The 18,057-nt window shown below is 57.3% G+C and overlaps 2 protein-coding genes across 3 annotated transcripts; both read left to right on the forward strand.

The window, feature by feature from the left end:
* Positions 1–657: 657 nt before the first annotated feature.
* On the forward strand, positions 658–3,948 carry NRM (nurim). Its single transcript, XM_070419473.1, has 4 exons — positions 658–815; positions 1,253–1,449; positions 2,610–2,786; positions 3,114–3,948. The coding sequence occupies exons 1-4, from the start codon at positions 683–685 to the stop codon at positions 3,393–3,395; spliced, it is 789 nt and encodes a 262-aa protein (XP_070275574.1). The 5' UTR covers positions 658–682; the 3' UTR covers positions 3,396–3,948.
* Positions 3,949–4,266: 318 nt separating this feature from the next.
* Positions 4,267–13,489, forward strand: PPP1R18 (protein phosphatase 1 regulatory subunit 18). 2 transcript variants are annotated; one of them, XM_070419000.1, is made up of 4 exons: positions 4,267–4,616; positions 5,335–6,933; positions 10,763–10,958; positions 12,447–13,489. In XM_070419000.1, the coding sequence occupies exons 2-4, from the start codon at positions 5,362–5,364 to the stop codon at positions 12,464–12,466; spliced, it is 1,788 nt and encodes a 595-aa protein (XP_070275101.1). In that variant the 5' UTR covers positions 4,267–4,616; positions 5,335–5,361; the 3' UTR covers positions 12,467–13,489. The 2 variants fall into 2 exon arrangements, with proteins under 2 accessions (XP_070275101.1, XP_070275100.1); XM_070418999.1 differs by lacking the exon at positions 4,267–4,616 and having other exon boundaries at positions 4,737–6,933.
* The last annotated feature ends 4,568 nt before the right edge of the window (positions 13,490–18,057 follow it).

The raw sequence follows: 18,057 nt of genomic DNA on the forward strand, positions 1-18,057 counted from the left end.
TCTGATGAAGAAAATCTTACTTTTACATTGTAATCTGCATTATAAACAGGTCTGTAAGGGAAAGATCTAGGTGGTCTCTGATTAGTAAGTGGAGTTCAATGAATGAGGCTGCAGAGCACAGTTATAGTTCATTAGACGCTTGGATAAAGTTAACCTACTGCAACGTTTACAACTGTCATAAATAAAGCTTTCTACCGCCAACGCTTTCACGTTTTTATTCTCATGGTGACAAGTCAGCAGCCTCTGGCTGAAGCACACCCGCGTGTGCAGTTCCCTGCGCTGCTCGGCGACGGAGGAGCCGCTGGCCCTGCTGTGGCGGAGTGCGCGCCGCACGGCCCTGTCTCCGTCCGGCGCCGAGCGGGACCCGGCTGCGGCTCAGCCGGCCGCACCCTCCTCGGTTCGCTGGGCTTCAGGGCCCGGGCTCGGGCGCCGCTTCCGCAAGGACCCCGCAAGGCGGACCAGCTTCCCACGCGGGGCCCCGCCCACCCGAGGGCCGCGGGGCCGCCGCCGTCCCCTCCCGGGGATCCCGACTTCCCGCACGTGACGCGGCGACGCGGGACCGGGCGCTCCGGGGCGTGGACGAGGGAAGCCCCGCCCGCGGGGCCGGGCCGGGGCGGGGCGGGGCCGGGGCGGGGCCTGCGGCGCGGGAATCCCGAGCCGCCGCTCCCGCCGGCTCCCCGCCATGGCCCCGGCGCTGCTCCTGGTCCCGGCCGCCCTGGCGTCTTTCGTCCTGGCCTTTGGCACCGGCGTGGAGTTCGTGCGCTTCGCCTCCCTTCGGCCTCTTCTCGGAGGGGCCCCGGAGCCTGCGGGTCCCGGTGAGCGAGGGCCGGCGGCCCTGCGCGGGGAGGCGGGCGGGAGGCAGGAGCGGGGCGGGGCCCGGGGCCCGCGGGCCCCACTAGGAAGTCGGGGCAGCGGCCCGGGCAGCGGACAGTGCGGCCCGAGGCCGGGGGGCGGCCGCGCGCGGTGCGGAAAGTGCTTCGTAGCCGTGCGGGAGCCGGTTAGCGGGGCCTCTGGACAGGGGCGGCCGGGGCTCCCCCGCGCGCCTCGGTGCCTGCCCGGGAACGCCCCCCGGCCCTGGAGGAGGCCCGGGAAAGGGCAGACCCTGCGAGGGGGGCGAGGCGGGCGCAGCCGAGAGGTGAAGCGTCAGGGCTCTTGAAAGCTTGGAGAGACACGGCCCAGGACCCCAGAGGAGACGAGGGTCGGGGATGTCTCCCACCATCTTCCTGTTCTTTCTCTTTCCCGACTCCCCCAGAGGCACCACAGGGCTGGCTGGCCGCCTTGCAGGACCGCGGCGTCCTGGCTCCCCTGGCGTGGGATCTGGGGCTCCTGCTGCTCTTTGTGGGGCAGCACAGCCTCATGGCGACTGAGACCGTGAAGGTGTGGCTGTCCCGGTGCTTTGGGGTTCTTCAGAGGTCACTGTACGTGGCATGCACTGCCCTGGCCTTGCAGGTATGCGGCCCTCAGGGAGTCTGGGAAGGATGCCCTAGATTGCGGGGGGCAAGGACCTTAGGCTTCCGACAAAGGTGTGGGTGTAGGAGAGCTCGGGGTGTTCAGGACTCTAATCTCAGCTTCCAGTCCTCCACAGCACACACCTTACTTTATATCAAGAAGGGTGCACTGCCCTAGCCGATTTGGCTCAGTGGATAGACCGTCAGCCCGAGGACTGCAGGGTCCCAGGTTCGATTCTGGTCAAGGGCATGTACCTTGATCCAGAGTCAGAGAAGCAACCAATTGATGTGTCATTGACAGACATCAATGTTTCTCTCTGTCTCCCCCTCCCTTCCACTCTCTCTAAAAAAGCAATCTAAAAATGTGCTCGGTGAGGATTCACAAGAAAAAGGTGCACCTTGTCATTCCCCAAGCACGCGTGCCATGTGCACTGACCCCTGCACGTTGTCAGTCCTGCCTGCAACGCTCTCCTCAGCTCTCCTCAGCCCTGCCCTGTCTTCAAACCCAGCAGCAGGCTCCCTCGTTAGTGTGATTTTTATTTATTTACTAGAGACCCGATGCAAGGGCCTTGGCCCTGGCCCCGGCCCCGCCCACTGCAGCTTTGTCCGGAAGGATGTCCAGTCTAATTAGCATATAACACTTTTATTATTATAGATATAGATATTTTTTAATCCTCACCTGAGTATATTTTTCCATTGATTTTCAGATAGAGTGGAAGAGAGAGGGAAAGACAGAGAAATATTGACGTGAGAGAAACATCAATTGGTTGCCTCCCGCATGTGCCCACCAGGGCCCGTACTGGGGGAGGAGCCTGTAACCGAGGTACCTGCCCTTGACGGGAATTGAACCCGGAACCCTTTGGTCTGCAGGCCAAGGCTCTATCCATTGAGCCAAACCGGCTAGGGCCAGGCTTCCTAGTTAGTACTCGCTTGTCTTCTCAGTGGGTGCTGGGCATAGGCCGCTCTGTGCGCCTCTCTGGTCACCCTCGCCGTCCTGTAAGTGCTCTGGGAAGATAGGGGTCACCCTTATATCCTTGGAACCCCACCCAGCACCTCCACGAGCTGAGTGTTGGTGATGCTCGTGGTAAAGATGGGGAGAGCTACAGGCTGTCTGGGGTGGGGCAGCCTGTCTAGGTCTCCCAGCCCCTCCTCCTCCCCCAGCTGGTGATGCGATGCTGGGAGCCCGTCCCCAGAGGCCCTGTGCTGTGGGCAGCTCAGGCCGAGCCCTGGGCCACCTGGGTGCCCCTGCTGTGCTTTGTGCTGCACGCCGTTGCCTGGCTCCTCATCTTCAGCATCCTCCTCGTCTTTGACTACGCGGAGCTCATGGGCCTCAAGCAGGTGAGGCCCATTCCCTACCTTCCATCCTTTCTAGAACACCTCTCGCCTTGCCAAGGACTTCCCGCTCCTCCTCCCATGCTCGGCCCCCTTCCTCTTGCTCCCGCTCCCTGACCTGCCCTTCTTGTATGATAGTCTCCCCTCCGCTCCCGCCTCAGAGGCCAGAAGCCTCCTGGGCCTGTGGAAGGTTCCCGGCCCGGAGATGAGGGTCAGGGGCCCCAGACCTAGAAGGGGGAGGTTCCTGGGCCTGAGTCATCGAGGGGGTACCTGGCAGGGAGGAGAGGTGACAGCTGTGAAAGGCCCGGCTCGCTGACTGCTCCCCTCTCCTAGGTGTACTACCACGTGCGAGGGCTGGGCGAGCCCCTCGCCCTGAAGTCCCCCCGCGCTCTGAGGCTCTTCTCCCACCTGCGCCACCCGGTGTGTGTGGAGCTGCTGACGGTGCTGTGGGTGGTGCCCACCCTGGGCACCGACCGGCTCCTCCTCGCCCTCCTCCTCACCCTGTACCTGGGCCTGGCTCACGGACTTGACCAACAAGACCTCTGCTACCTCCGGGCCCAGCTGCAAAGAAAACTGCACCTGCTCTCCCGGCCCCAGGAGGGCGGCGCCCAGTGAGCCGGAGCCCCGGTGTCAGGCCCTGCACTCCTCTCCCCTGGAGTGCCAGCCCCTGGCCACCCAGGCCGGGCGTATTCAGACCGGAGGCCCCGATCCTCCGGCCGAGGGCCGTCCATCCACTCCACTCCCGCCCATCTCATGCCCTAAATCCCGAGTGTCCGCGCTCCGAGGCCCACTCCTCGCCAGCCAGGACGGGGCGGGGACTTGCAGGTCTCACAGCTGAGGGCGTGACCCCCCTTCCCAGCCTCGGAGGGCGAAGGGTCCCGCCTGGCTACTCCCGGGCACTCGCCCTGCATCTCAGGGTCCCCTTCTGCGTCTCGCTCGCGCCCAGGAGCTGGTGCAGCCGCCCCGCCCCCGCCCTGCACCTCGAGGCCCCCGGTTCCGGCAGCTGAGCTGAGCGGCCTCTTTGCCCTTCGGGTGACGGGCTCCCTGCTCTCCCGAGGGACACGCGCGGCGGGAAAATAAATCGCAGCCGGTTTCTCTGCACTTGGCGCGCGGTTTGTCGGAGCCGCGGGGCACAGTTTGGGAAGGACCTTCGGAGCCACGGCCTGAGCCCGGCACCTCGCGCCCCCGGCGACCGCTGGGCGGCGGCTGCGCCCTCGGACCCGCCCCGCCTTCCGGAGCGGCCCGGCCCCTCCCTCTACATCCCCGGGCCCTGGGCCCTGGGGGCCGGGCGCTGAGGGGCGAGCTCCCCAGGCTGCTGCTTCCCAGCCTCTCCTGCCGCCCCCCACGACCCCTGCCGGGCGCCCGGGACCACGCAGGACAAAGGCTGCCCGAGGCCGAGGCGTGGGGAGGGGCGGCCGGAGGCGGGGAGGGCGGGCCGGGCTCGAGCAGCTGCCGCTTCCTCCCACGTCCCTCGAGGGGCCTGAGTCACGGGCGCCGCCCCGGTCGGCGGGCTGGGGGCGGGCGCCTGGTTCCCGGGACTGCGGGTCCGGAGCCGGGTGGGTGGGGGCCCGGGACGGAGGGCCAGGGGCGACAGCGGGCAGAGGAGACGCGCTCCCCACGGGGTTGGCGGGAGCAGGTCCCGCCCCTCCTCGGGCCCCGCCCCGCGCCCCCATCCCTCTCCCCATTGTCCTCTGACGGAGTGGTCGCCGGCCCGGTCTCGGTCTGCCTCCCTCCCCGGGCTCCCCGCCTCCGGATCTCCGCGACCCTCGCCTCTCCCTCTCGCCTCCTCGCGCCCTCCGGACGCCGGGCCCCGCGGACCCTCCGGGCGCGCAGCGTGTGAGTGCACCGAGGGCTGGGGAGCCTCCGGCCCGGGCCGGCTGCTCCTCTTCACGCCGGGACGTCCGTCTGCCCGGTGCGATGCCCGGTCCCGGGGGGGGGGGCGGGGGGGGCAGAGGCGGAACCGGGCTCCGCGCTCCTGGGTCCCGGGCACCGCGGGGGGAGGCGGGACGCGCCGGAGGGTGGACGCCGGGGTCTGGGCCCGCGCCCGCGCCGGCGCCGGGTCTGGAAGTCCCCGCGGGAGGGAAGTCCCCCTGGCCTCTCTGGGGCGGAGGGGCGGCGGGAGGCGGGCGGAGCACAGCTGGAAAGGGAGCCTGGACCTCGGGGCCGCCGTTGCCCCTGGACCTCTCCACCCTCCGCCCCTCACCTCCCTGACACCCGCTCGGGTCCCGCAGGCCCCTCTCCAGCGGGACTCGCTGACCTCCGCCCCCACTCCCACGCCCCCTGGCCCTCACCCGCAGCCTCACACCCACTTCTCTCTCCTCTCGGTCCCTCTCTGGCACCCGTGAACCCTGAGCTGCCAAATCTGAATCTCCCTCTTCCTCTGCCGCGTCCCTCCCCATCTGCTCGGCCCATAGGCGTTTCTTCACTTCTGGTTTCCCTCTCCGGCCGCACTGCCTGTCCTGCCCGCCCTCCGCGTCCCACCTCCCGCGCCGCTCTGCCGTCCAGGCTCATCCCGGGGCCTCAGCAGCACCTCCTCCCTGCTCTCTGCCTCCAGTGCGCCTCACCTGCACCTCGAGGGACCATGGCCACCATCCCGGACTGGAAGCTACAGCTGCTGGCCCGGCGCCGGCAGGAGGAGGCAGCCGCGCGGGGCCGGGAGAAGGCGGAGCGGGAGCGCCTGTCCCAGATGCCAGCTTGGAAGCGGGGGCTCCTGGAACGCCGCCGGGCCAAGCTTGGTCTGTGTCCTGGGGAGCCCAGCCCTGCGTCTGGGCCTCCAGAAGCTGGGCCTCCAGACCCAGACAAGTCTGCGGTCCTGCTGGAGGCCATCGGCCCAGTGCACCAGAACCGATTCATCCGGCAGGAGCGCCAGCAGCAGCAGCAGCAGCGGCGGAGTGACGAGCTCCTTGCAGAAAGGAGGCCTGGGCCTGCGGAGGCCCGGGAATGGAGACCCAGCCCTGGGGAGATGCAGGATCCAAGTCCCAAAGAAAGAGAGCCCAGGGAAGAGCGGCTCAGCCCCAGGGAAGCTGGAGACAGGAGGCCGGGGGTAGGGGGAGCCCGAGAGTCAAGCCCCAGGCCTTCGGAGGCCCGGGACTGGCCGCGCCCGGGAGAGGCTGAAGACAGGGCCTCGGGGCTGCCAGAGGCGCGGCGGTGGAGGCTGAGCCCGGGAGAAGCGGACGGAGGTGTGACCCCGGCAGAGCCTGGAGAACAAAGCCCCAGGAGGAAGGAGGCGGCCAGGGGGAGGCTGAGCCCAGTGGAGTCTGACGGCCAGCACTTGGGCCCGACGGAGGCCCCTAAATGGAGGCCTGACTGCACAGAGTCTCAGGAGCAGAGTTGGAAGCCACTGGAGGCAGCAGAATGGAGTCTGAGCCCAGGAGACGGGAAAGGCAGCTCGGAGGAATGTGGGAGCAGAGAAGACAGGCGGGCTCCAAGGGCGGCCCCCGAGGAGCTGACGGGGCTGCCCGAGACCCTGGCGCGCGAGGCTGCGGGCCGCAGCTCTGAAGGCGGGCAGACCTCAGAGCGGAGCCCCAGCCCCGCCGAGGGTGGGGAGGGGGACTCCAGGCTGCCCGAAGGGTGGAAATGGACCCTGCACTCTGGGAAGGCTAGAGAATGGACAGCCAGGGACACAGAGACTCAGACTCGGAAGCCAGCCCCTCCAGAGCCCGCCGGGAAGCACCTGGGGCCTCCTTTTGCGGAGGCTGCAGGGGAGGAGGCGGGGGCTCAGGGCCGTCCCGCAAGCGCCCTGCAGAGCCGCTGCTCTGGGCCCTGCCCCCTCCCGCCCGAGGACGCGCGGCCCGGAGGCTCTAGGCAGCAGGAAGAGGAAGCGGAGCAGCCGCGGCCCCCACCCGCCCCTCTGTCTCCCCCACCACCGGCCCCCCAGTCCCCTGGGGATCCCCTCATGAGCCGGCTGTTCTATGGGGTGAAGGCAGGGCCAGGGCTGGGGCCACCCCGCCGCAGCGGGCACACCTTCACCGTCAACCCCAGGCGGTCTGCGCCCCACGCAGCCCCGGCCGCTCCTGCCCACGCTGATGCTGCGGCCCCCGGGGCCGGGAAGAAGCGGTACCCGACTGCGGAGGAGATCTCGGTTCTGGGGGGCTACCTCCGCCTCAGCCGCAGCTGCCTTGTCAAGGGGTCCCCTGAAAGGCACCACAAACAGGTAGGGGGAGCAGCCAAGCCAGACTTCGTAGCAGCCCACTCGCCGTGCCCTCTGGGCTCTGAACTCCACCTTTCTCTCTGACCCTGCTCCTGGTCCTCTGGTCAGCCTCCCCTGCCCTCCTCTGCAAACACCCCTTCCTTCTCACAGCCCCTTGTCCATGGCCAAGCCTCGAGGGTCTGCCCACAACCATGCTGTCCCTGGGGTGTCGCAGGGTGTGCCCCGACTGTTCCCTCTCTGCTCCCTCGGGCTCTAAGGCCCCCCCATTTCTTTCCTTCCTTTCCTCTGAGTCTGTGACCCAACCCAGCCCATCTGGTGGGAGACAGGCCAACAGCCTTGACTCTGTGACAAGCAGGGTCACCAGGATGACAGCCCTCACAGTGTCCAGGGGGGATGGGGGCGGCGGGGGTGGCTTTGGGGTTCTAGAGAGAAACTGAAGGAAGAAGTGAGTGGAGGGAGGCCTCAGAACCCCAAGGAAGAGAGGACAGCTGAGTGGCCACGGCCTGGGCTGGAGGGCGTGGGGAATGGGACAGGGCTGGCCAAAGAGCAAGTCTGCCCCTGGGAGAGACGCACACTGAGGCCGTTAGAGTGGGCGACCTCAGGCTGCACCCCCAGCCGGCCTCTGCTTCGGACAGTGCCGCCTCTGCCTTCCTCCCGGCCTCGCCCTCCCTTCTCAGGACTGGCTCACACTGGGGTTCCCCTCTTGGTGGCCTCTCCCTCCCCTTGGGGTAGAAAAAGAGAAGTGAACGTGGAGGCACTGCTGAGAGCAGGGAGTCCAATGGGAGTTGAGGACAGGGGTGGGGCCAAGGCCAGCGGAGGGTCAAAGGTCAGACTGGAATCAGGGTGTGCAGGAAAGTGGGAGAAGCCAGGCTAAGGGCTCCCTGGCCTGGCCCTGGTCCCACCCCTTCCGCAGTCCCCCGAGACGGAAGCCCTTCCTGGACTCCAGTCCTCATCCCACATGTGGCACCCTCAGACGTGGTTTCTGTGTCCACAGGGACCACAGGCTAGGTTCAGCTTGGGGGTCATTTGTCCCCCGCTCATCATCACAAGGAGCGTAAGCGCCCGCGACCATGCAGTGAGGTAGGTCAGGAAGGCCAGGGCGAAGTGGTCAGAAAAGTCACTTCCTACGGAGTCAGCTGGCTTTGCTTTTGGGGTGGAAAGAGCAGAGGGAGCATGAAGTTTGGGACCCAAAGTCCAGGGCCGTCCGGGTGCAGGGCAGGACCTGTGGTGGTGACCATACCTGGGTCAGGGATCTGGGAGCCGGAAGCAGATCACCCAAACAGGAAGCCTGGGGTGGGGGCCGGAAGGCGGTGGGGCCGAGTGGGGACGCTGCCCTGCCTGCCAGCACCACTCAGGATGTGGTGAGAGGAGGAAGCAGAGCGGGGTGGGGGTGGGGCGGAGCAGCGCTCTGCGGACCACAGGCCTCCCCCTCGCCCTTTCAGGCTCATGAGGGGCTAGCATCCCTGTCCCAGCTCTGCCCCCTAGTTCAGGGATAGGAGCACCCCACTGCCTAGGAGCACCCCACCGCCCGCCTCCTTCCCTAAGTAACATCTGCAGGCCAATTCCATCAGCCTTATTCAGAGGAACCCCAGGCTTGCCCCGGGCCCAGAGCCCCTCCCTCTCCAGCCCCCTCCGGACCTTATATAGCTGATGAGGAGCCTGTGAGTCACCCCTCTGCACCCCCTCTGGTGCAGGCTGTACATTCCTGGGAAGCCCAGTCAGAAGTTGGGGTTGGGGGAGGGGAGCAGTGTGGAGAGAGTCAAACATGGACTGAAAGCAAATAAAATGAGCCCTTTTTTGCGTGTCTAACACTGCAGAGCTTGTCCCCGAAGGGGGACATGAAAAGAAAAGAGACATGGGTTCCCGGAAGTTTGGGTAAATCTGTCAGTCACAGAACCAGAGGTGGCCCCTTTAAGAAGTTTGGATGCAAAGGGTCTGGTTGCTGTCACCAATTCTATCAGCCATTTCACAGACGGGTCAACTGTGTACAGGCTGGGCTCCCCCAGCCTTGGTCCTCTGCTGGGACCTCGTCTGGGGTCTGCATGAACCCCTCCTTACCCAGTAAAGCATCTCCCAGTCTCCTGTGGACAGAGACACAGGGCAGTAAAGCGCAGGGTGAGTGGAAGCTGGAGGCAGGAGCGGGAGTGGGTGTGACTATAGTGTGTGGCTGGGAGAGGGGCATTGGGTATGTTTTGGAGGAGAGTGTTCCAGGCAGAGGGGGCAGCCGGTGCCAGGCCTGCCGGGAGTGCCTGGGCCTGTGGCTGGAGGGAGGATGCCCAGAGGTGAGGGCGTGGCCATGGCAGCATCCTCTAGACCAGTGATGGCGAACCTTTTGAGCTCGGCGTGTCAGCATTTTTTTTTAAATATATTTTATTGATTTTTTATAGAGAGGAAGGGAGAGAGATAGAGAGTTAGAAACATCAATGAGAGAGAGACATCGATCAGCTGCCTCCTGCACATCTCCTACTGGGGATGTGCCCGCAACCCAGGTACGTGCCCTTGACCGGAATCAACCTGGGACCTTTCAGTCCCCAGGCCGATGCTCTATCCACTGAGCCAAACTGGTTTTGGCCGTGTCAGCATTTTGAAAAACCCTAACTTAACTCTGGTGCCGTGTCTCATATAGAAATTTTTTTTATCTTTGCAACCATAGTAAAGCAAAGACTTATATTTTTGATATTTATTTTATATATTTAAATGCCATTTAAAAAGAAAAATCAACCAAAAAAATGAGTTCGCGTGTCACCTCTGACACGTGTCATAGGTTCGCCATCACTGCTCTAGACTTAGACTTTGGTCAGGCTCTAGCTTTTGTCCCGGTGAGATGGGGAGCCAGTGCAAGAGTGACAGTTCCTGAGTTTCAGGCTCCGGTGGGCACCCATGTTAGCAACTTCCTGTCCAGCCACCTTCCAGGCTTTGCTCACATCCCAGTCCGCTGAGGCTCGGGGGTGCGGGGAGCCAGCCCCAAGTGTCCCAAAACAGATGCTGGGAAGGCCCGATAGGTCTGGACCTTTCCAGGGAGTTCACAGGAACCTCCTGATATATATATGTTTTATTGATTTTTTACAGAGAGGAAGGGAGAGGGATAGAGAGTTAGAAACATCGATGAGAGAGAAACATGGATCAGCTGCCTCCAGCACATCTCCCACTGGGAATGTGCTGCAATCAAGGCACATGCCCTTGACCGGAATCGAACCTGGGACCCTTCAGTCCCCAGGCCAACGCTCTACCCACTGAGCCAAACTGGTCAGGGCAACCTCCTGCTTTTTGCTCCGGGTTAACCCCACGCTGCCCCTTCCCTTCCCCTGAGCTTCTGAGGAAGGCCCAGGGCTGCCGGGGGCGGGCTGTTTATGGGGAGCCTGTCCCGTCTGAGCACTCTCCACGCCCCCCGCCCCCCCCATCTGCCCGGACTCTCCCCTCTGCCCTGTCACCTTCCCGGCGGCACCTCTGGGGACGCCCCTGTGTTGAGGGAAGAGTGCTCCTCGGGGCCCTGCTGTGGGTTGCCTTGCTTTTCCCTGGGACCCCCTCCCAGCCAGCTCCAAGCTCACCTCGGGGAGGCTTCCCTTCTGATCGCAGGACTATGCCCGCGTTTTTAATGTGTCCTTACCCTTCTGCCTCCCGCCCGCTACGAGTTGGGAACCCTGGTCCTGCGTTACCCACCTCTGCCCCTGCCAAACGCAGGCCCAAGTCTCATGTTTTTGAAACTGATCGAAGGAAAACTGGGTCCCGGAGGGGACGGGAGGGCAAAGGCAGCGGGTGCCCAGATCCCGCCCCACGCCCACCTTGCGCGGGGCTGAGGTGGGTGACCTGCCTCCTTCGCCCCCACCCCCAGCTCAAGATCTCCTTCAGCGAGACAGCCCTAGAGACTACGTACCAGTACCCCTCCGAGAGCTCGGTGCTGCGGGAGCTGGGCCCGGAGCCCGAGGCCCCCGGCGCCCCCGCGGCCCAGCCCGACGACGAGGAAGAGGAGGAGGAGGAGCTGCAGGCGGAGCCCCCGGGCGGCCTGCGCTCCAAGGCGCTGCTAGTGGGTGAGTGGACCGCCGCTGGCGCGAGGGCGCCGCCTGGCGTCCAGAGCGGACACTGCGGTCCTGGAGGAAAACGTTGGCGCTGGAAGGGCTCCCCAGGTCCTTTAACAGATGGGGAAGCATCGGGTCTCCGGAGTGTGAAACCAGGGCTTTCCCCGGGCTCCCCGTGTGGGTTAGAGCGCGGGGTTTGGGTCAGTCAGGCCTGAGTGTGAATTTTATCTTCTCTTACGGTTGTGGCCTCAGGGAAATAACCTGACGGTTGTCCTCAATTTATTATTATTTTTAAAAAATTTTTAAATATATTTTATTTATTTCAGAGAGGAAGGGAGAGGGAGAGAGAGATAGAAACATCGATGACGAGAGAGAATCATTGATCAGCTGCCTCCTGCATGCCCCCTACTGGGAATCGAGCCCATAACCCAGGCATGTGCCCTTGGCCAGAATCAAACCTGGGACCCTTCAGTCCGCAGGCTGATGCTCTATCCACTGAGCCAAGCTGGCCAGGGCAAATTTTTATTATTATTTCTTTTATTTTAGAGAGAATAGAAGGGAAAGAGAATGAAAGAGTGATGTGAGAGAGACACATCGAGTGGTTGCTTCCTACACGTACCCTGACTGCAGCCGGGGATTGAGCCTGCAACACAGGTACATATCCTTGACCGGAATTGAACCCAGGGCCCTTTAATTTGCAGGCCAACGCACTAAAACAACTGAGCAGCCTGGCTGGTTTGGCTCAGTGGATAGAGCGTCGGCCTGTGGACCGAAGGGTCCCAGGTTCGATTCTGGTCAAGGGCACATGCCTGGGTTGCAGGCTCAGTCCAACGTGCGGGAGGAAGCCAATCAATGATTCCCTCTCATCATTGATGTTTCTATCTCTCCCTCTCCCTTCCTCTCTGAAATCAATATAAATAAATAAATAAAACCACTGAGCACACTGGCCAGAGTTCAATTTATTACTGAAAAGGAGTTTAAAAAAATTGCCTCCTGGAGTCACTGAGAGGGTTAAATAATTTTAATGAAGCACCTAGAATAGTGGTTCTCAACCTTCTGGCCCTTTAAATACAGTTCCTCACGTTGTGACCCAACCATAAAATTATTTTCGTTGCTACTTAATAACTGTAATGTTGCTACTGTTATGAATCGTCATGTAAATATCTGATATGCAGGATGGTCTTAGGCGGCCCCTGTGAAAGGGTCGTTCGACCGCCAAAGGGGTCGCGACCCACGGGTTGAGAACCGCTGCCCTAGAACCATGGCTGGGCATCACATCACTTCACCTCCCCTGGGGTTGTTGTGAGGCTGTTATAAGAATGCCTGGCACAGAGTATGAGGGAATGAGTGTGGCTGCTGCTGTCCTGGTAGGAGCAAGCACTCAAGTTGTGGACAATGTTGGACACTTCCCCGTGCTCCTGGCCCTCGGGGGGCGGGGGGGGGGGGGCGCGGAGACAGAGGCTTGCACTCATTCCCCCGTTATTGCCTCCTCTCCCACAGATGAGTCCTGCCGGAGGTGACCCTGTTCCAACACAGGGACCTACCTTCCTCCTTCCCGAAATGCAGATCCTGGGTCCCGGAAGGTTCAGAACAGACGCCCCTGAAAGTTTCAGCTGCTTACTCCGTTTGCTCCGGGACAAGACCTGGGGCGCATCTGCCTATATCGCCGCCATCTTGCTGTCCCCGCCCTGTCTCTGAGGACAGAGCCCAAATGCCACCTCACCCCCAGTCCCCAGAGTGAGTGCCAGCTGTGCTCACGCTCCCTGGGCGGCCCAGTCCCAGGCGGAGGCCGAGCTCACGGGATGGGGTAGGGGGAGGACCCCTCCATCTGTGGGCACAGCACACCTCCCGGCAGCCTTCCTTGGGAGGCCGGCCCAGTCCTTTTATAGGCACCTCTTTCTCCTGTTCCTTAGGCACTGCCCTTCGTTTACAGCTCCTGCTTCCTCTCTCTTTTTAAAAATATTTTTTTATTGATTTCAGAGAGGGAGAGGGAGAGAGATAAAAACATCAATGATGAGAGAGAACCATCAATCGGCTGCCTCCTGCACGCCCCGACTAGGGATCAAGCCGGCAACCGGGGGAATCGAACCGTGACCTCCTGGTTCACAGGCTGATGCTCAACCACTGAGCCCCATAGGCTGGGCTCCTGCCTCCTCTCTTGACCATAACCTGGTTTACAAACACCCCTAGCTCCCCTCCCAAGGTCCCAGGTTTATAAGCCACGTCTGTTTCCCATGTCCATGTGGACCCTCTTCCCTGTCCCCAAGTCACCTCATTGGGATGACCTGGGGGTGTCTCCCTCCACTTTTGCTCAGTATTACTCCGCAGTTTTCCCCAAGAGGGAAGGCTGGGAATCTTAGCTCTGTACCCCAATCTGGTTATTTAATTCTGTTCCTCCTCATGGTTCACAAATGAATTGAACTACAAGGGTTTGGTGTGACTAACGAAGCACCTCAATTCTCCCCTACTTCTCCTTCCTTATCAATTGCCTGTTTTTAAAAAGACAAAAACAATTTTTCATAATAAAGTGGAGCTCTTTCCAACTCTCCTGTTGCTTCTCCTTCTTTAGAAAAAAAAGTGTATGTGGAGGCTGCTCTGGTTCTTCCAAGCCTCTGCCATCTTCCTATTGGCCAAGAAGGGGAAGTGGCCGTGGCTGTGGGTGCGGGTGGGAGGAGCTCAGCACTGCGGTAGGAAGCTTTGGGAGAGCCCCCAGTGTCTTCTCGAAGGGCTGGTTTGAGGAAGGGCAGTGGAAGTATCTGCCAGACATGGCCTGTGCAATGAGGGCAGACTAGGCTGGTTAGGTTCAACCCCACGCCTGGCACCTCGTAGAGAAAAAAGTTATTTCTAGAATGAATGATTCAATGAGTAAATCGGCAGATGAAAAGAGCGAAGGAACTGGAAGCAGAGGATGCTCTGAATTGGAGGGGCCAGTATTCAGAGGCCGACGGCAACGCAAGCAGCAGGCAGTGTGCCAGTGGCTAACCCGAGTCCTTCACCCCAAGACTCGGCACCAATAACCAATCTGAAAAACACAGCGCATCAACAGTGCAGGGTCCTGAAAGGGTCTCCTCTGATGGAAACAGGTGTCCTCAAAGGTTTAACACTTGGATTGCGGGAAACGAGTTAAGTCGGCTCGCGTGAATTGCGCGTACTCCGCGGGAGCCGTCTTAACTCGGTTCATATAGATTTGCGGTGGAGTGCGGGAAACGTGTAAACTCGGGCCGATTGTAACTGCGTATTACCAAATATTTGTTTGTTTGCCGTTCACAAAGATACCTACCTGCGTATGCGAACCGTTTCATACCCATTGGGGTAATAGGTATCATAAAAATCCCTTGTAAGTAGAGAACACTTTATGGCGCTGGTCGAGTACAATACCGTTAGGGTACCAATGTATTGTTTTCTCATTTTATAACCGATATCCCTGGATATCTCACCATGCAAAGAGAATAGTTATTGAGAAATACTTCTTGTGTCCGGACGTCTTTAGTTTTGAGTTTTGTGAATATTATTACGTGTTTAAATATTTAAATATATTGTGATAAAGACATTCATATAGAATTTTTTAACCAAATAAAATAAAATCGTTCCGCAAAGTGTTCGCATAATAATTATTTTTTTATATCAGATATCTATCGGAGTACCGCTATTTTCAGTTAGTATTATTTTTATTTGCTTTAACCTAGAATGTCGCAGCATTCAGACTATAGTGATGATGAGTTTTGTGCAGACAAGTTGTCCAATTATTCTTGTGATAGCGATCTTGAAAATGCGAGTACAAGTGATGAAGATTCTAGTGATGATGAAGTAATGGTGCGTCCCAGGACATTGAGGCGACAAAGAATTTCGAGCTCCAGCTCTGACTCAGAGTCAGATATAGAAGGCGGGAGAGAAGAATGGTCGCATGTTGATAATCCACCGGTCTTAGAAGATTTTTTAGGGCATCAAGGATTAAACACAGATGCTGTTATAAATAATATAGAAGATGCCGTGAAATTATTTATCGGAGATGATTTTTTTGAATTTCTTGTAGAGGAGTCAAACAGGTATTATAATCAAAATAGGAATAATTTCAAACTTTCAAAAAAAAGCCTAAAGTGGAAAGATATAACCCCTCAAAAGATGAAGAAGTTTTTAGGGTTAATTGTTCTCATGGGACAGGTGCGCAAAGATAGAAGAGATGACTATTGGACCATGGAGCCATGGACGGAGACGCCATATTTTGGTAAAACGATGACGAGAGACAGGTTCCGACAGATATGGAAAGCTTGGCACTTCAATAATAATGCGGATATCGTAAATGAATCAGATAGACTTTGCAAAGTGAGACCAGTACTAGATTATTTTGTGCCTAAATTTATAAATATTTACAAACCTCATCAGCAATTATCACTAGATGAAGGGATCGTACCTTGGAGGGGAAGATTATTCTTTAGGGTATATAATGCTGGCAAGATCGTTAAATATGGAATATTGGTTCGTTTGTTGTGCGAAAGTGATACAGGATATATCTGTAACATGGAAATTTATTGCGGCGAAGGAAAGCGATTATTGGAAACGATACAAACAGTAGTGTCTCCATACACTGATTCGTGGTACCATATATATATGGACAATTATTATAATAGCGTCGCAAATTGTGAAGCACTTATGAAAAACAAATTCAGAATATGTGGAACAATCCGGAAAAATCGAGGTATACCTAAAGATTTTCAAACAATTTCTTTGAAAAAAGGTGAAACAAAATTTATAAGGAAAAATGATATATTGTTACAAGTGTGGCAATCAAAAAAGCCTGTATACCTGATTTCTTCGATTCATTCTGCGGAGATGGAAGAAAGTCAGAATATTGACAGAACATCAAAAAAGAAAATTGTCAAACCGAATGCACTCATTGACTACAATAAACATATGAAAGGTGTTGACCGGGCCGACCAATACCTTTCATATTATTCGATATTTCGGAGGACGGTCAAATGGACAAAAAGGTTGGCAATGCATATGATAAATTGCGCATTATTTAATTCTTATGCAGTTTACAAATCAGTGAGGCAAAGAAAAATGGGTTTTAAAATGTTTTTGAAACAAACAGCTATCCACTGGTTGACGGATGATATTCCAGAGGACATGGACATTGTTCCAGACCTTCAACCAGTACCGTCTACTTCTGGAATGCGGGCTAAACCACCTACATCTGATCCACCATGCAGGCTATCGATGGACATGAGAAAGCATACGTTACAGGCAATTGTCGGAAGTGGAAAAAAAAAAAAACATTTTGAGAAGGTGTCGCGTATGTTCCGTTCATAAATTGCGCAGTGAGACACGCTACATGTGCAAATTTTGCAATATACCTCTACATAAAGGGGCGTGTTTTGAAAAATATCATACGCTAAAAAACTATTAATTTCTATTTGTTTTGATTTATTATGAAAATTTTATTTTAAACTTTAAAAATATGTGTATATTTTTAGGTAATAAGTATTTTTTGGGTTTTTCGTATTTAGTTTATATATATCGAATTATTTATGTACTGAATAGATAAAAAAATGTCTGTGATTGAATAAATTTTCATTTTTTACACAAGAAACCGAAAATTTCATTTCAATCGAACCCATACTTCAAAAGATATAGGCATTTTAAACTAACTCTGATTTTGCGCGGGAAACCTAAATAATTGCCCGCGCCATCTTATATTTTGGCGGGAAATTCACCCGACACCGTAGTGTTAAGATCCACGCTGCCCTGGCCAGGGGCTCGGTTAGCTGGAGCATCACCCCGTGCACGAACAGGTTGTGGGTTCAGTCCCTGGTGAGGGTTTGTATGGGAGGCAATTGATAGATGTTTCTCTCCCCCTTCTTTCCTCTCTCTCTAAAATCAATAAAAACATGCCCACAGGCGAGGATTTTTAAAAAAATCCATGGCTACTTCATGGCTTTGTTGCCCAAGTATCTAGCTGGGAGATTTTCCCATTTCGAAGAATTCTGTCTTCTACAAACGTGGGAGGTCTGCACTCTCCTTACCAGGTCAGTGTTTAGTTCTCCGGGGTAGGAAGACATGCTTGGATGTACTAGACAAATTGATCTAAACATATGCCAACAGCGTCTAATTTACTAGCAGGGGGACCAGTTCAGAGAGGCTGTGGGTATGGAGGGTAACAGAATCCTTAAGGTAGTAGCTCATTAGGTAAAGACCCTCATGTGTTTTGACCCAAGAAAGTAGAGGCAGGAGGCCGAGAGATGCCAGGGGTGCCCACAGTCCATCTCAGAAACCAAAAGCAGTGCGTCCAAGAAGTCAATGATAGGAATTACCAGTGGCTGTTAATTGGAATAACCATGTTTTGTTTCTCGGCAGTAGTGTCTGGTAAGTCCCATTAATCATGAAGTATGAAGCAGGGTCAAACAGGTCCCACAGCAGTCAACTAACAAGGTCTGCTCACTTGTGAATATGCAGCCACAGTGCACTTCGCAAGCTGTTAGCAAACATGCAGAGCACAGCTCGGGCACGCCTTATTCAGAGATCTTTTATTTTTACTGATTTCAGAGAGGAAGGGAGAGGGAGCGAGAGAGAGAAACATCGGTGATGAGAGAATCATTGATCGGCTGCTTCCTGCAGGCCCCCTACTGGAGATCAAGCCCGCAACTGGGAATCCTGACCTCTCGGTTCATAGGCTGACACTCAACCACGGAGCCATAGCCGCCAGACTAGTTCGGAGAGCCTTTAAAAGTGCTTTCTGAGATAGCATCAAGAAAAGCAAAGCACCTGTTCTCCCCCCAGGTCCCACCTTCCTTCCTGCCTGGAGGTCCTCGCTCAGGCCTAACCTGTGTTCGCTGCTGCTGCAGACAGGGCTCCGAGCAAGCTCACTCCTCATCAGTATGGGCTAATTTGAAATGGAATCCCCAAATACACCTTGCTTTTTTTGGGGGGGGTGGGGGGGCTCCATAGAACTTACATGCTTTATTTATTATGTATTTTTTCTTCCCCCCTCCCCCTTAAATGTAATTCGGTAAGGGATTTTTGTCTGATTTGTTCTTTGCTATATCCCTAGCGACTAAAATTGTGTCTAGCACCTTAGGCGCCCGCGTTTGTTGAATGAATGGGTGAGTGAAGC

This window comes from Myotis yumanensis, unplaced genomic scaffold (assembly GCF_028538775.1).
Source record: "Myotis yumanensis isolate MYYU_CA2020_CCGP unplaced genomic scaffold, mMyoYum1.0.hap1 SCAF_6, whole genome shotgun sequence".
NCBI lineage: Eukaryota > Metazoa > Chordata > Mammalia > Chiroptera > Vespertilionidae > Myotis > Myotis yumanensis.

Excerpts from the sequence above, each read along its gene's own strand:
- PPP1R18 (XM_070419000.1), top strand. The coding sequence starts at position 5,362 with ATGGCCACCATCCCGGACTGGAAGCTACAGCTGCTGGCCCGGCGCCGG. Across the intron at positions 6,934-10,762 it reads CTGAAAGGCACCACAAACAG|CTCAAGATCTCCTTCAGCGA; the intron begins GTAGGGGGAGCA and ends CCCCACCCCCAG. Across the intron at positions 10,959-12,446 it reads CTCCAAGGCGCTGCTAGTGG|ATGAGTCCTGCCGGAGGTGA; the intron begins GTGAGTGGACCG and ends CCTCTCCCACAG.
- NRM (XM_070419473.1), top strand. The coding sequence starts at position 683 with ATGGCCCCGGCGCTGCTCCTGGTCCCGGCCGCCCTGGCGTCTTTCGTC. Across the intron at positions 816-1,252 it reads CCCGGAGCCTGCGGGTCCCG|AGGCACCACAGGGCTGGCTG; the intron begins GTGAGCGAGGGC and ends CGACTCCCCCAG. Across the intron at positions 1,450-2,609 it reads GCACTGCCCTGGCCTTGCAG|CTGGTGATGCGATGCTGGGA; the intron begins GTATGCGGCCCT and ends CTCCTCCCCCAG.